This window comes from Thamnophis sirtalis, unplaced genomic scaffold (genome assembly GCF_051295495.1).
Source record: "Thamnophis sirtalis isolate CommonGarterSnake01/CBP01778 unplaced genomic scaffold, rThaSir2_p1.2 scaffold_13, whole genome shotgun sequence".
NCBI classification, from domain to species: Eukaryota; Metazoa; Chordata; class Lepidosauria; order Squamata; family Natricidae; genus Thamnophis; species Thamnophis sirtalis.
The window spans coordinates 20,958,609-20,976,131 of record NW_028261393.1 but is presented as its reverse complement, the minus strand read 5'-3'; the positions used below and the strand labels follow the sequence as shown (position 1 = coordinate 20,976,131).

At 46.1% G+C, this 17,523-nt stretch overlaps 1 protein-coding gene across 1 annotated transcript; it reads right to left on the bottom strand.

Moving 5' to 3' along the window:
• Positions 1 to 4,740: 4,740 nt before the first annotated feature.
• Positions 4,741 to 16,553, bottom strand: LOC106551013 (fatty acid-binding protein, liver). Its single transcript, XM_014069009.2, has 4 exons — positions 16,404 to 16,553; positions 15,877 to 16,049; positions 15,140 to 15,229; positions 4,741 to 4,871 (listed from the first exon to the last, which is right to left on the bottom strand). The coding sequence occupies exons 1-4, from the start codon at positions 16,468 to 16,470 to the stop codon at positions 4,821 to 4,823; spliced, it is 381 nt and encodes a 126-aa protein (XP_013924484.2). The 5' UTR covers positions 16,471 to 16,553; the 3' UTR covers positions 4,741 to 4,820.
• Between the last annotated feature and the right edge of the window lie 970 nt (positions 16,554 to 17,523).

Genomic DNA, 17,523 nt, shown 5'->3' with positions numbered 1-17,523 from the left:
TCTTTCCATCAGCATATCTTTGGTTATCACTGGTGCTTCTGTCAAGATTTCTCTCCTCAGCTCCATCAATTTTTCTCTCTTTTCTTCTTCTGTGCTTTGAAGTCTGGAGTAGAGTTCCAGTCCATCTATCTCCCCTTTCCATATTCCACTCTTGCCATTACCAACCATGCTCACTTTGTTGTCAGTATCCACAGTTTTCTTATCTCTTTGCTCATTTTTTCCTTCCATCTTTTGAACTCTATCCTCCACTTTCTTCATTTGGTAAGCATCCTCAGTTTCTCCATCCAATTTTTTTGTTTTGTATTCCATATTCTTCAATCTCTTTTCAATTCTCTCTGTCACATCTAATAGATTTTGGATTTCAAACATAATCATTTGCAATATTACAGTTTCTTTTTCCTGCTGAGCCATTCTTCCAATTTTTCAGGCACTGCCACTATAGGGTTCAAGGCTATTTTAATAAACTTCAAACAGGTTCATTTATTATATTTCAAGTCAAAATGTTGTCTTCTCTCCAATAGCTAGTGATAGAACTCCCAAAAAGCACTTGTATTAACAACTTGTGCTCTTCCTACTATCACTCTCAGTAAACAAGCTGAGTCTCAAGTGATCAACAACCTTGAATCTCAAGTGATCAAAGAGAAAGAAGAAAAAACAATGTATCCAGCCTCTAAGTGGCAATGTAACTTCTTTTCCTCCTGTTGTTACAAGCCTCTTTATAATTATTCTTATTATCTTCTTTATATTCCAAGCTTAAGAAAGGGAAAAAACCCTTAAATGGGGATCAGAAACAATCCAATCAATCAATCAATCAAGCATTATAAAAAAAGAAGGAAAAAATTAATTCATAAGTGTAAGCAAAAGTGAAAAAAAGAAGAAGGAATTAATCCATTCAGTTTAAAAAATAGGGAGCCTTTGCAAAAATTCCAGCCATGAAAAAAAAATTAGAAACAGGATAACACATTAAGTTTAATGTAGATTAATTTTGCCACTTACAGTCTTCTGTCTTCAATTTTAATTTAACTTAATTTTTTGGGGTAAGTCTCTTTTTCTAATAATAAAATTTCCTCACCAATTCGATACACTTTCTCTTTTCGCTTTCTTCCTGTTCCGGAGGTGTCCCAACTTCAGCAGCTTCATTAGCTGCGTTTCTGTCACCGGACATAAAGACTATTCCTGGATCTTTCAGGGACTTTGCGGTGTCCCTGAAATCAGCAGGAGGTGCCCTTCTCAATCACCATCTCTACGGGACAATTTAGGTCTGAATGGACCATCCAAGTGGCAGAAATATTGACTGTGATCTTGGAGCACCAAGATCACATGTCATGCCATCGCGACATCAGCATCTTTCTCCCAAATTCAATTCAATTTTAATTAGTATCTGTCCTTATCTGAAGTGATATTAGTATTTATGTACTAGACCAGAGGAAAAGAAAAAATGTTTGTTATTTCTCTTGTCATCTAGACCAGTGGCTCTCATGCCCCACAGGGGATCAATTTGATTTTTAATGGGGGGGGGGCATTTGGACCTTGTTTAAACCAAGTTAATGGCCTGTTAGGTTTCCTCTGTGTGAGTAGAGTTCACTTTTTGAGTAAAGTGAGAATTATAGGGGGTGGGGGGCAATCAGGATTTTAAAGATGCTTAGGGGAGGCATGGCCCACAAAATCAGTTGGGAACCACTGATCTAGACCATTGTCAGGGGATCAACATTGCAGGGAAGTTGTACATTGTTTAATATTGGATGAACATCATGGTCAACCCTAGCAACCATAAGATGTGTGGACTTCAACTTCCAGAATCCCCTAGCCAGCATGGTAATTGAACTCCACACATCTTAGCAGAAACACTGCTGTATTGGCTGAGGGATTCTGGGAACTGAAGTCCATACATCTTAAAAGGTGCCATATTTGGGAACCACTGGTCTAGAGGATGGAGGGGCATTGCATGTCATGTAGAGGCTACAAGACCCAAATAGCATCTGAGTTTCATCTGTAGGCTGAATCTCAGTTGAACAGTGGGGGAGGATAAGCTGACATTTTGGAGGAATTTTTCACAGCTTCATTCAGGAAAACAAGGACCTTTGAACCATTGTCCAGAGTAGATGCAAGTAGGGACTATATCTCAGGTACTCTCAGAAAATGGCTGCCCTGATGGGCCTGATTCTCTGTCTTTCTCTCTCTTTCCATCACTCACACAGAGAAATATACTTACAAAAGGTGAATTGGAGAGGTTGCTTTCTGTCACTAGTCCCTATGATGTTCTTTGCCATGTTCCCTCTTTGGGAAGTGTGCTATTCTCGGATTATAGCCGCCTACAGTTTTTAATTACCCAAAGATGCTCCAGAGAAAGGCACCAGAGAGGAGTTCATTTGGTCACCTCAGCTCTTCCAGATGTTCTCATGAATCTTAGAGCAGCCTTTTCTATCATGACGCTTGTTTATTTATCTATTTTCATCCCGCCTTTATCATTGTTTATAAATAACTCAAGGTGGCAATACTTCTTCCTCCTAGTTTTCTCAGAACAACTGCCCTGTGAGGTGATTTGGGCTGAGGGATAGTGACTGGTCCAAAAGTCACCCAGCCAACTTTCATGCCTAAGGTGGGACTAGAACTCACTGTCTCCTGGTTTCTAGCCTGGTGCCTTGATCACTCAACCCAACTGGCTTCTTCCAGAAATGGAAGAACAAAATGCTCCTGAGAGGAACGGTAAGAAAAGAAGAGAAAAACAGAGGTCCACTTGTGCAGTTTCCTTGATCAGGAAGTTCTTCAGGCAGTTACTCATGGTCCTGGTCACCTTCCTGTTATGCAACAGGAAAGCTGATATAAGAGCAACATTTCTGACTGGTTCCTGCAACCCAATTGAATGAATTGTTTCTTATATCCAGCAACCCATGGAGCAACGCCCATGAAAGTCTTAAGAGATTCTTGAATAACAATGATCACATCACCATGCCACACCACTTCTGGACATAGGCAGGTCTCAATCATCATCATCATCTTCTTCTTCTTCTTCTTCTTCTTCTTCTTCTTCTTCTTCTTCTTCTTCTTCTTCTTCTTCTTCTCCTCCTCCTCCTCCTCCTCCTCCTCCTCCTCCTCCTCCCTCTCCCGCTTCTTCTCTCTCTCTCTATAAAAATGGCTGTGTGTGTGTGTGTGTGTGTGTGTATAGGCAGCTCTCAATCTTCTTCTTCTTCTTCTTCTTCTTCTTCTTCTTCTTCTTCTTCTCCTCCTCCTCCTCCTCCTCCTCCTCCTCCTCCTCCTCCTCCTCCTCCTCCTCCCTCTCCCGCTTCTTCTCTCTCTTTCTATAAAAATGGCTGTGTGTGTGTGTGTGTGTGTGTGTGTGTTCCAGCATAACTCTGGAACACCTTCAGCAATTTTAACCAAACCTGGTACACAGATGACTTACTCTCTGGAGGAAAAATACTAGACACCTCTAATACCCTTCAGTGTGTGTGTTCTGTTAAGATACAGCCTGTTGTGCCTTAACATGGCTTCTACTGTATTGCTGTAAAATGACTTGTACTGTGCAACGCAATGGGGTTGCCATGGTAACAGCTTCACAGTACTTCACAAGGGGGCTCCCTCTGGTAAGGGGGAAAATCCAACATTAGAAATTACATTTGGTCCAGACCAGTGGTGGGTTTCCGGCATTTAGTAACCTCAGCTGGAAGCCAAGGTTTGTAAAAGTCTGCTGGCCAGGTACATGAATTGAGATCAGGGTGATAGAATGCAAAACCAGGATAAGACACTGGGTGGAGGTGCCTTCTGCAAAAACATTTGTGAGTTTTCCACTTGCTTAGAAATGTGTAAAGGACCAGATGTGAAATTTCTAATGCAACTGCCCCATTTGAAATTCCTTGTTGAAATTAACTACGTCTCTAAGCTTGCTCGTATATGCATTCACATGGGAACACCAATTTATGTGTCCTTGTGTGTCTGACCAAGACCAAAATGTTGGAGGAGACCCATAATAAAATTTGGGAGATTCTTAATCTGTGCCCTGAATGAATAGAGGAATGGACCTGGACCTCATCCCTCAGGTGGTAGAGAAAGTAGAAGAATGCTGGGGGGTTTCTGACAAGCCCCACCTGAAAAGGAAGTCACTAGGATGTGCTTATTCAACCATAGTCTCAAGTGGAGTTACGTTTGTTCCAGAAGGAGACTCATGGTCTGACCAAGAAGGTGAAGTGGCAAGGATGCCATCCAAGTTCCACCTTCTTGCCTTTTCTAAACATAACCTTGCAGGTACACCTGGCTAGTTTTGTGGCAAATAATTTCTTTACCATCTGCAGCACAAAGAAAAAGAAGAAGATGGACACGCATGTGAGGACAACATTTCCCAATTGGTGCGATTTACATATTTTCACATGATGCTGCAATGCAGGTACCTCATGGTGGCATTTGTAGGATGATCTCACAGCATGTGGATAGTCCCTTTTGTGCCATTGTGGTTTACTGCAGATGTTGCTACCTCTCAACTGCGCTCCCAGTTCTGAGGCTGGTGGCTCAATCATTTAAACATGTAAATAGATTATTTAATTAGATGATAAACACATACATAAATACATCTTTACTACTTTTTCTTCCGTAGTGTATCAAAATGAATAAAATTAAATAATAATAAATATATTGCCCCAGCCTTTTTCTACTTTTTCTTCAATAGTGTATCAGAACAGATAAATAAATGCTTGGTCATTCTAAAATCTATTGTTTTTGATTAAAAGGAAATGAACTGATATCGACAGTGGGTTTTTTTTTAATGTCTCATGTACAGAAGCACCTACAAAAAAAAACACACACAATAAAGTTCTCTCCCTTTTGGTTTAAATCTTCTTGCTCTTTCGGGTGTAAGAGGCTGAGCCGCAGGAAATAGTCTGTGGGAGAAAAATGAAGAGAGGGGGCCTTTGAAATTAAAATGATTTTCAATTAGCCAATGTAAAGCTTCTGTAGGTATGACAAAATATATAATACCACAAGTATAACTCTTTAAAATTGCAGCAGGCAAGAACTAGGAGGAAAATGTATGTATCTTTGAATCAATGGCATTTCAAAAGGTGAGGCACTGAACTAGTTGATAAAATACAGGAATTTTATTTTTTTAAGAATTTACTTCCACTCTTATTTCTGTTTCTTAATTTCAGTAACAAAGTTTCTCCAAGGCCCTTCTTTTTACATCAAACAAGCGTAGATGCTAAAAATCTTTGCTTTTGTTTCTTTCCCTTTTTAACAGAATAACAGAGTTGGAAGGACCTTAGAGGTCTTCTAGTCCAACCCCGTTTAAATTATTACCCATTCCTTGGGTAATGATTCTTGCAGGTTTCTGGTAAAGTCAACTTCCTTATTCTCTACACTCAAGTCAAAGAGAATTTGACATGAGTGTAGAGTCTACACTCTAGTTATAATTATTAAAGTTTCTTTACCATGTGGAATGGGAAAAGGAATAATTACCCTTAAGATTAGTTGTTCTGTTTGCTTCACCTAACTAAAACAAATGAAACAGGATATTGGTACCAATACCCCCTGTGGGGAGGTAAATGAGTAATGAATGTCATGTCTCTGGGGAGATTGTGTACTAGGTCTACATGACACAGGAAAGCCAGGTACTTTGGGATGATCGATAAGTTGCCTAAGAGTATAAAAGACTGTAAACAACTGCCCTTCGGGGTTCAGGTTTTGCTTGACCAATCGCTCCTGAACTTTTGCGCAAATAAACCTCTCCCTCTGACAAAGAGCTGGTCTTTTAAAAGGCATTTTCTGCTACATTTCAGGCACCCCAAATGGGACAACCAGGCGATCTTTCGCTCCGGACGACCAGGACCCCACGCTGGCGGAAGGATCCGAGCCCCGGGTACCTCTGGCACCATGAGGCTTCTTGCTTCGGAGGAATGGGGGAGGACACCTTCCACCGTCGAGGGAAATCCCAGTCAGCCCAAGGACCCTTTGTGCGAGAAAGGGAAAGGAGAAAATCTGAACAAATCCTGGCAAGGACGAGAGGGAATGCAAGACCTGCCGGCAGGCAAGTATAATATAGTGTTGTGTACCTACTCTGCTTGAGAGTAGAAGAGGGTGCCTGATCACTGTTATTTGGAATACCAAATATGGGGAGGGAAGGTCTACCAAACATTGAAGTAAAAGACAAAATGTTTAGAAAATATGTACAGGAACTGTCCAAATGTTTTTCTTTCTTAAGACAGAAAGGCATTCATGTGCAAAACGCCACCCTTGAACTTTGCAGTGCACCAGTTAAAAGCAGGACAGTGGGTGCTGATAAAGACTTGGAGAGATGGAAAACAAAGTCCAAGTTGGGAAGGACCTTTAATTGTCCTGTAAACTACTGAGACTGCATTTCGGACTGCTGACAATTACTTCTGAATGAGAGAGCCTGTGCCAGCCCTAAAGGAATGGAAGGTGGAGTCTCACCAAGGAGACCCACTGAAGCTGAAGTTTCAATGGACTTAATGGTCTGGTGGACAATCATGCTACCGATAGGTTGCTAATGCTCTTCCCTCAATTGCAGAAAACTATGATTGAACAAATTCCATTGCGTGCCCTCCCGGATGTCTTGGTTTTGTAATTGTACTTGTGGATATTGTTGTTCTTCTCATTGTATCGATTGTGTTTTGTGTGTTGGGTGTAAGGTGTTTATACACCAATTAATCACTGGAAAATGGACCACAATATAAAGAATTTGTAATTGGAATAGATAGAAAAGGAAAAGATCCATAGGGTTGGCTAGTATTGAAGAAGAAAAAACTGTTTTGTGTGTGGTGGTACGAAAATGGGAGAACAGTGGCCATGGGAAGCCTTGGAAGCTAGCCCACAGATATTCAATAACATGTTTAGAGCAAGAAACATCACAGCCAGAACTCGCTTTGCCGATATTATCTGGACTCTGTCAACCAACTTAGTGGGAAGTGTTGAATACTAGCGCGGGAAATACAAGCGCGGGAAGAACTCCCTTTCTGATTGGTTCCCGGGCGGAGCCGGTTCAATCCTCGCCCTGATAGGTCGAGCCACTCGACGCCCCATTGGCTCCTCGTTCAAACCCGGGGGTATAAATGTTTGGCGCGAACCACGCCACGTTGAATCGTAGTTACTCTGTTCCAAATAAAGGTTGCTTTGCATACCCGTTTTGTCGCGTCCCTTTCCTTCGCTCCAAGATGCAAAACTGGCGACGAAGGTGGGATTCCGATTCCCACGACCACGGAGAAGAACAAGCCAGCTGCCACCGCGTCTGAACCAGCACGAACGCTATCCTCAGACTGAGAACGCCGGCAGCGAACGCAAAATTTTCTCCACCTTCTTCCTCCCCCTCTCTGGCTCCAAACCACGATGGCATCAGCGCTCCCTCCTTTCGCGCCATTCGGATCCGCCGGAGAATCATGGGATGGCTTCATGGAGCGTTTCGAGTGTTACCTAATCGCATCAAGGAACCAAGCACAGACCGACGAGGAGAAATGCAGCTTCTTCCTGTCCTGCTGTGAGCCTTCCATGTTCGCCTCTGCGAGAGCCCTGGCCGCCCCGAGGCCAGCCTACAAACTCGGGTGGGACGAGCTGATGTCCAGGCTGAGGAACCATTACGCTCCCTCACCCTCTCTGATCGCACGCCGCTTCACTTTCCGCCGCCGGGTGCAGAAGCCCGACGAATCCATCAGCCAGTTCCTAGAGGCTTTGCGCACAGTGGCCGCCCAATGCGATTTTGCAGACCTGGAGGAGAACCTCGTGGAGCAGTTTGTATGCGGGGTCCGCGACGTGCATTTGCGCAGCCGCATGCTCCGGAACCACAAAATCACCTTGGTGCAAGCCGTGGAGACCGCACGAGCAGCGGAGCTATCCGAACAATCCACGGCCGACATCGAACGCCTCCAGCTGACAAACCCCGCGCAAACCGCCGCGGGGCCCCTCACCCAGACGAACCTCGTCGACGACCTCTCTCCTGCCGAAGACGAGGAGGAGGAGGAGGAAACCGTCGGACAAATGAGGATGCAGCCGAAGCGGAGGCCGCACCAGCAACCACCGACGCCCGCTCAGCCAGCCTCAAACACGCCTTGCCGCGGATGCGGCGGCCGCCACAGCCGCGCATCCTGCCCGTTCCGTTCCGCCGTCTGCCGCCGTTGCCGAGGGGAAGGACACCTCGCCAGGGTCTGCCGGGCTCTCGTGCCAGCCCCATCGTTCATGCAGCCCAGCGACCAGCGCCAGACACCCCAGCGCCGCCAACAGCCACGTCCTGCGAGGCGGGCCGAGGACTGCCACTCAACCTACCAGCCCTCCGGCGCCGACTACGTGGTCTACCAGGCTTCCCACGTTCCCGCCGGCAATCGCAAAATCAGCACCGCCGTCCGGCTCGAAGGTCAGCTTTGTCGAATGGAGGTGGACTCCGGGTCTTCCCGTTCCCTCCTATCTTGGGCTTTGTTTTCCCGTCTTTGTCCCGGGGTCCCCCAGAGCCAATTGCGCCCCGTCGGGGTCTCCCTCCTAGACTACCAGGGAAATGGGATCCCCACGGCAGGAATATTCCACATCCGGGTGGAATACGGGGGCTTTAAGGGGAAACTTCCAGTCCTAATCGTCAGGGACGATCTGCCCGCTCTCCTTGGGTTGGATTGGTTTCCCGCCTTGGGCCTCACCATAGAGGGGGTGCACAGGGTAGTCCCACTCACCGTAGATAGCGTCCTAGATGAGTTCGCAGATGTGTTCGATGGGAAATTGGGCTGTTATAAGGGCACCCCCATTTCCCTCTGCCTCGATCCCCAGGTCGCTCCCATTAGGCTGAAGGCACGCAGGGTCCCCTTCGCATTGAGAGCAAAGGTAGACGCTGAACTTGATAAGCTTATAGAGCAGGGGGTAATCGAGCCCGTAGATCACGCCCGTTGGGAAACCCCCATAGTCCTCCCGGTTAAACCCGACGGATCGGTGAGGATATGTGCCGACTATAAGTCGACCATCAATTTGGCCCTGCAGGCAAATCCATATCCGGTTCCCGTAGTGCAACACCTACTCCACTCCTTAGGGCAAGGCCGCATTTTCGCCAAGCTAGACATGGCGCAGGCCTACCAGCAGCTTCCCGTAGACGACGATGCGGCTACAGCCCAGACCATCGTCACCCACCGCGGGGCTTTCCGTTGCCGCCGCCTCCAATTCGGCGTTTCGGTTGCCCCGGGAATTTTTCAGAGCCTCATGGAGCGGTTGCTCCACGGGCTCCCAGGCGTCGTTCCCTACTTCGACGATGTCCTGGTCGCAGCCCCCAGCCACTCGGAACTCCTGAAATTACTACGGGAGGTTCTCACACGTTTTAGGGAGGCAGGACTGAAACTTAAGCGCAGCAAATGCGAAATTGCTGTTCCCAAAGTAGAATTCTTGGGATTCCTCATTGATGCCCAGGGCATCCACCCCACTCAGCTGTGTCAGCTGTCAGCTGTGACCAGGGGGGCATTTGCCCAGGTTCGCCTGGTCCGCCAGTTGCGGCCCTACCTAGATCGGGGGGCCCTCACAACAGTCACTCGAGCCCTTGTGATCTCTAGACTGGAATACTGCAATGGGCTCTACATGGGGTTGCCCCTGAAGTGCATCCGGCGACTACAGCTAGTCCAAAATGCAGCCGCGCGAGTGATAGTGGGCGCACCTCGGTTCGCCCACGTTACACCTGTCCTCCGCGAGCTGCACTGGCTGCCTGTTGGTCTCCGGGTGCGCTTCAGGATACTGATGACCATCTTTAAAGCACTCCATGGTAGTGGATCTGGGTACTTGAGAGACCGCCTTCTGCCGATTACCTCCCTAAATCGACCAATTAGATCTCACAGACTGGGCCTCCTCCGAATTCCATCTGCCAGTCAATACCGACTGGCGACCACGCGGAGGAGAGCCTTTTCTGTTGCTGCTCCGACCCTATGGAACGAGCTCCCCATGGAGATCCGCACCCTCACCACTATCCAGACCTTCCGCGCAGCCCTCAAGATCTGGCTCTCCCAGCAGGCCTGGGGATAGGTTCCTAATTACCCGCCCGAGTGTCTGACTGTTGAATGAAAGTTGGGTTTTTATTACTTTTCTGTTGTTCACATATTGTTTTGTTTTGACCTTGCACCTCCCCTCCCTTGTCGTTGTAAGCCGCCCTGAGTCCCCTCAGGGAAAAGGGCGGCATATAAATCCCAATAAATACCTAAATACCTAAAAATACCTCCCTCCAAAGTTGCCGCCATCAAAAACGCGCCCGCACCCACCTCTAGGGCGGAATTGCAGGCGTTCCTGGGGCTTTTAAACTTCTATGCCCCTTTTATTCCCCACAAGGCGTCGCTAGCTGAGCCGCTACACCGACTGCTTGACCGGTCAGCGGCCTGGCAATGGGGTAGCCGTGAAGCGCACGCGTTCGCGGCTATAAAAGACATTTTGACCTCGTCGGCAGTCCTAATCCAGTATAGCGATAGGATGCCCCTAGTTTTGACTTGCGACGCCTCTCCCTATGGCATAGGGGCGGTCCTGAGCCATGCCCTCCCGAACGGCTCAGAGGCCCCCATAGCCTTTTATTCCCGGACACTCTCCTCCACGGAGCGGAACTACAGCCAAATCGATAAAGAAGCCCTGGCTGCAGTGTCCGGCATTAAGCGGTTCCATGACTACCTCTATGGTAGGAATTTCACCCTTGTCACGGATCACAAGCCGCTCCTGGGGCTACTGGCAGGCGACAAGCCAACCCCCCCCATTTTGTCTCCCCGCATGACACGCTGGACGGAGTTCCTAACAGCGTATTCGTATACGCTGTTATACCGTCCGGGTAAGCAGCTAGGGCACGCAGACGCCCTGAGCCGTTGCCCCTTGCCAGAGACGGACACAGCCCATGTGCCCGCTCTCTCTACCCTGTCCATCGCCGAATCCGACCTCCCCGTCTCGGCCGCGGACGTCGCAGCTTGCACAAAGGCTGACCCCGTCCTATCCCAAGTAGCTTCATGGGTTTTGAGGGGTTGGCCCATGGAAAAGGTAGCGGAAGCATTCCGACCATTTAAAGCACGACAAGCCGAACTCGCCCTTCACGGGGGTTGTCTTATCTGGGGGGATAGGGTAGTGATCCCCACAGCTCTGCGGGCACGAATCCTGCCCGCACTCCACAAAAACCACCCAGGCATAGCGCGAATGAAAGCCTTAGCCCGTAGCTATGTGTGGTGGCCCTTGCTAGATTCGGAAATTGCAGACTACGTAGGCCGATGCAGGATCTGCCAAAACTCTAGGCCGAATCCCCCCACAGCCGCCCCACGTGAGTGGGAAATCCCCAGAGGCCCATGGTCCCGTTTACACATTGACTTTGCCGGCCCCTTCCACGGCCGAAACTTCATGATAGTAGTCGATGCTTACTCCAAGTGGGTGGAACTGGTAATCATGACCTCCACCACAGCAGAGAGTACAGTGAGGGCCCTTCGTAAGATGTTCGCCACCCATGGGTTACCGGATGTGATAGTCTCAGATAATGGGCCCCAGTTTACCTCCACCACGTTCCAAGAATTCCTGGCCGAACAAGGAATCAGACACGCAGCCACAGCCCCGTATCACCCAGCTAGCAACGGCCGGGCGGAGCGAGCCGTTCGCTCTGCCAAAGAAGCGTTAGGCCGCATGGACCAGGGCGACTGGCAAGAAAGAGTGGCGGCCTACCTCTTGAGCCAGCACTCCATTCCCTGCCCAACGACTAATAAAAGTCCTGCGGAGCTCTTGATGGGTAGGAGATTGCGAACCCCCCTAGACAGGCTCCATCCACTTTACGCGGGGGATCTGCCGAGCAACCTGGGGGCCCTCCCTTCCCACGCATTTAAGTTAGGGGATCCTGTATGGGCCCGCTCCTTTTCTGGGGATCCACGGTGGGTTCCCGCAACCATCACAGCCCTGACTGGCCCCTGTTCCTTCAGGGTCGGCCTGGCCGACGGAACACAATGGAGGCGCCACGTGGACCAGTTAAGGCGACGCCTCCCCGCGGAAGCAGACGGCCCGAACCTCTCAGACACCCGCTCTCAACATGAGCCACCCTCAATGACTTTCCCCCCAACGGACCGCCTCCACTCGGGGAACAGGGGACAAGCTGTTACGAACTTTGCGGACAGACGCGCCTCACCCGGCTACTCCTTTCCTCGAAGCCCTTATCGAGACTCTGAACCTACACCCCAACCAGACTGCACGGGGCCACTGTCGGGCACTCCTGTTGCCACGGAGACGCCCACCCGGGCAAACGGACATCGGGCACCGGGCCCGGGGCCAGCGCCATTTTTTGGGACCGCGTCGCAGATCCACCGCCCCACCACGGACACACCTCCGCCGGCGGTTTCCCCCCCGACGATAACCGCCGGGGAGCCACGAAGGTCGGGACGGGAACGTCACCGTCCCACCTATTTGAAAGACTATGTTTGCCCTTCCTAAGGAACTCTTTGACTAGGGGGGGAGGGGTGTTGAATACTAGCGCGGGAAATACAAGCGCGGGAAGAACTCCCTTTCTGATTGGTTCCCGGGCGGAGCCGGTTCAATCCTCGCCCTGATAGGTCGAGCCACTCGACGCCCCATTGGCTCCTCGTTCAAACCCGGGGGTATAAATGTTTGGCGCGAACCACGCCACGTTGAATCGTAGTTACTCTGTTCCAAATAAAGGTTGCTTTGCATACCCGTTTTGTCGCGTCCCTTTCCTTCGCTCCAAGATGCAAAAGGAAGGAACTGTTTTACAAGAAACCAGAGTGTACCGGTGGGAGACCTCATATGTTTAGGGCTCTGGGACTAGGAATATAAATTCTGGACGTCACCCAATAATGGAACAGAGCCTGAAAACTTTGATACCACCATACTTCATTATCTGGGTAGTAAATCAGAAGTGTGGATTGCCCCAGATAATATGTATTGGATAGGTGGCAACCTTGCATATGAGAGATTACCAGGGATTTGGTCAGGATCCTGTGTTCTTGGGTGGATCAAGCCCTCCTTCTTCCTATTCCCTCCCTTGGACAAAGAGCTGGTCTTGTCTCATTTTCTGCTACACAAGCATACAAGAAAACTTGCTTGCTTGAGTGTAGACAGTCATCATCTTGGCTGAACAAATAGGTTTAAAAATAGTTTCTATCCTTGGGCTGTCAGACTCTTAAACACAACCACAATCACTCCATGCACACGCAGAAACGTATGACTAGTTTTTCTTTTTCTTTCTTTTTCTTTTCTCTTTCCCTCTAATTACTTGCATTGGGATTATTCTTTATACTATTTATGCTGTTTGTATTTGTTCTCATGAATTGCACCATTAGGCTAAAATCAATTTCATTGTATTTATTTTGTACAATGACAATAAAGGCTATACTAAATCAGACATATGGCTGTCCAATCTCTTCTTAAAAGCCTCCAGTGATGGTGCACTCACAACTTCTGGAGGCAAGCTATTCCACTGATTAATTGTCAGGAAATTTCTTCTTGTTTCTAGGTTGGTTCTTTCCACTATTTTTTATGTGTGCCACATCCCTTTTACTTTTGAACACCATTTTTACCTATCTTAGAGATTTGTCTTGGATTCATTAAAAGAAAAACAAAGAGATCACCTGTATAGGTGGAGGTTACAATTTACAAGTAATGGTAGTTATTTTATAGCTCTGATAGTAAATCCCTTTAATAACTCCTGATGCCTATGTGAATACACTATGCAGTTTTTTTCCATGCCTGAGTGTAGTGAATAAGGAAGTTGACTTTGCTAGAAATCTGCAAAAACCATTACCCAAGCAAAAGGGAGGGGAACATTTCTAAATCCAGAACAATGAGATTATGTCTGCGAGTGACTCTGGCAGATACTTCCCTCTTTCACTAAAATGAAAGAAGGCAGAGATAGCATGGACTAGTAAGATTGTGTTATTATATGCAATGTCCATGCAGGTAATTTTAGCCTTCCTGATTTGGTCTGTTGGGGGAGGCGGGCTGACAGAGAGTATGTAGTCATTTTTTTCAATGGCCTTTGATTTTTCCAACATACAGATTTAATAGAATTGGAAGGGACCTTGAACGTCATCTAGTCCAACCCCCCAACCATGCAGGGGACCCTACACCATTTTTGACAGGGGCCAGTCCAGTCTCTTCTTGAAAGCTTCCAGTGATGAAGCTCCCATAACTTTAGAAGGTAACTTCTGTTCCATTAGTTGATTGCTCTCCCTGCCAGAAAATTTGTCCTTATTTGCAAGTGGAATCTTTCCTTGTTCAGTTTCCATCCATTATTCCTTGTCTGGCCTTTGGGTACTTTGGAAAATAGGTTGATCCCATCCTTTCTATGGCAACCCTCAAATATTGGAAGACTGCTATCATGTCTCCCTTGGTCTTTCTCTTCACTAGACTAGCCATGCCCAGTTCCTGCAACTGTTCTTCATATGTTTTAGCCTCCAGTCCCCTAATTATCCTTATTGCTCTTCTCTGCACTCTTTCTAAAGCCTCAACATCTTGTTTATAGTGTGGAAACCAAAACTGAATGATCATGATCACCAATGATTCTTTGACTTGTATTATGTATCTGTGACATCTAAGCCAGAGTTTCCCAACTATGGCAAACTATAAGACCTGGGGACTTCAACTCCCATAATTCCTAAGCCAGCATGACTGGCTGGGGAATTCTGGGAGTTGAAGTCTACAGGTCTTAAAGTTGCCATGGTTGAGAAATCGTGATCTCAGCTTTAGCTTTACAATTCGTTCTTCCAATGAACAGTCTGGGTTGACTTCATTCTTCCTGCAGGTCCAAGAGAGTGACACCATTGTTCTCCAGCAAATTTCAGTCTAGTGTGTGCTAAACTCTCAGCTTGTACATCATGCAGACTGAGAAAACTGGGTTCAATCAGATTAACAGAGTTGGAAGGGACCTTATAGGTCATCTAGTCCAACCCCCCGCTCAAGCAGGAGACCCTACACCATTTCTGACAAAAAGTCTCAAATGATGAAGCTCCCACAACTTCCGAAGGCAACTTCTGTTCCATTGGTTGATTGTTCTCACTGTCAGAAAGTTCCTCTTTATTTCTAGGATTAATTGAGGGAATAGGGGTTCCATATTCACTAGGGCTGTGTCAGCGAACCATAGCCATTTGAATCAACTTCTTACCCTATCTTCCTGGGGGGAAATAATTTTTTACTCTTCCTGTCTATTAAACAATGAACATTGACTTACCTCCACCATTTCATTGCCTACAATTTGTTGCTCGTGGATGAATTTGTCTGACTTGGCTATTAATTTTCCATCCGTGAGATTTACTGTGCACTGTAAAACAATGAAACCATTACTGAACATGGATCAAACAGCAAGAAACGTGTAGATGGCTAACAGCAACTAGCTCCAATCCACCAGAAACTGTAAGGATAATGTTATGAAAAGATGAAAGTTTTTTTGGGAAAAAGAAAATAGTGCTGCAGTTACAACCTTGAGTTAATAAAATGCAGAGATGTTTTGCCATAGATTGCAGCAGCAAAGGTTTCCTGCAGCCATCCCAAAAGTGCTTTTTCCAAAAGGCAACTGGACTTTCTTGATTTTTTTCCTTTGAAATGTTTTGCTTCATATCCAAGAAGTTTCTTCAGTTCTAACTTGGATGAGAAATAAAATATTTTCAAAGAAAAAAAAAGAAAGTCCAGATTTTGGAAAAAGCACATTTTGGACAACGGTGACCTGGCTGAACAAGAATCTCCATAGACGTTTCCTATAGTCTGTCCAGAAAATTATAAAAAAATAAAATAAGATGACCGATTCCAAATTTGGAGTCTCCATAACTAGCCTTAAGATTTTCAAGGCAAGAAGACATCCATCCATCCATCCATCCATTAATCTTTTCATATTTTTGAACTGCCCACCTCTCTTTGAGGGGGACTATGAGCAGTGTACAATAAAATGTCAAGTAGTTGAGTATGACTCACCTTAACTTTTTTTCCATCCATGGTGGTCATTTCTGCTTCTTTTCCCAACACGAATGTGTTCGTAACAGATTTGTTGGGGTTTTTCGTGGTGATCACAAAAGTATTCCCGGTCTGATGGATTTCGGTTATGGGCTTGATGTCTTTGGCAATTTTAATGATATCATCTGATAGGGCTGAGAAAGATGGGAGAGAAGATGATAGAACCCCAAATTCCCCAGCCAGCCAACTCCACACATCTTAAAATTGCCAAGGTTGAGAAATATCTAGCTACAGGTAGGGACCATTCCTTCCTCCTTGAGTCTGAGTAACTACTAAAGGTTCCCCTTGCACATATGTGCTAGTTGTTCCCAACTCTAGGACTATCCTAAATAACTGTCTTGCTCCTCATTGTAGATTGCTTAACTTTCCAGTTGTCCTCATAGTCAGAGGACACTATGCTCAAAATGGAATCAGGACTCCAGTAGAAGTCTCAGATTCTGTTTTAGAGATCCTGTTCATTTTGCAGGGAAAAAAAGGCTGTAGCTTACCAATTGCTTTCAGAAAGTCTTCATACTTCTCTTGGGTGTAGACTTGCCAGGTACCATCAAATGCCATGTTGGCAACTCCGCTGGATGCTTCCTATTGGGAAAGGCAAGTGGGGCATTGCCTGACAATGGCTGCCTTTATAAAGGAGGGAATACTTTACTCTCCCCAAATCTGAGCTGTGCACTTTCGAGCCATCAATCATTAATCTTCCATTTGTACTTTGTGAGAATAACCTCTCGTTCATCAGGCCAGGAAAAGCCTTGGCTGATTCCATAGAAGAATGTTATTTGCTAAATTCCATGGCCAAGATCAGGGAATCATCCGAAAGAAAAAAACCCTCCTATTTCTACTTCTAAATTTTATATTTGAAATAGACATTAAAGGTAAAGGTTCCCCTTGCACATATGTGCTAGTCTAAGATGACCAGATTTTCAGATTGGTAAAGAGGGACACCTTTGACCGGGGGGGGGGGGGGGGGCAGGGCTTGATAAAAATTTTTATACGGAGCAACAAAAATTTTCATACAACGCAAAAATAGTATTGTAATATTTTTTTTTATTTCAGCATAACTACAATTTACAAATATAAATTGTAACTGTTGCCAAACATCAAAATTTTGATCGTGTGACCATGAGGATGCTGCAACGGTCGCTAAGTGTGAAAATGGTCGCTAAGTGTGAAAAATGGTCATCAGTCACTTTTTTCAATGCCATTGTAACTTTGGTCACTATACCACCTTTCTTGCCACAGTTCTTAAGTGAATAACTGCAGCTGATATTTTGTATTTTGGAAAGAATCTTTTTAAAAATAGTCTAAGACAATTTAAAAAAAGAATCCACACAGAATAAATTGAAGTAAAACATTTCAAACTATTCCACACAGAATAAATTGAAGTAAAACTATTTTTAAAAATTCTATGCACAATATATTTCAAAGTATTGTGCATAGAATTTTTAATGGTTTCACTTCAATTTATTTTGGATAGAATCCTTTTTTAAAATGGTCTTAGACAAATTTAAAAAAAGATTCTATCCAAAATACAAAATACCAGCTGCAGTTATTCACAAGAACTGTGGCAAGAAAGGTGATATAATGGGCTAAGTGACCAAAGTTACAATGGCA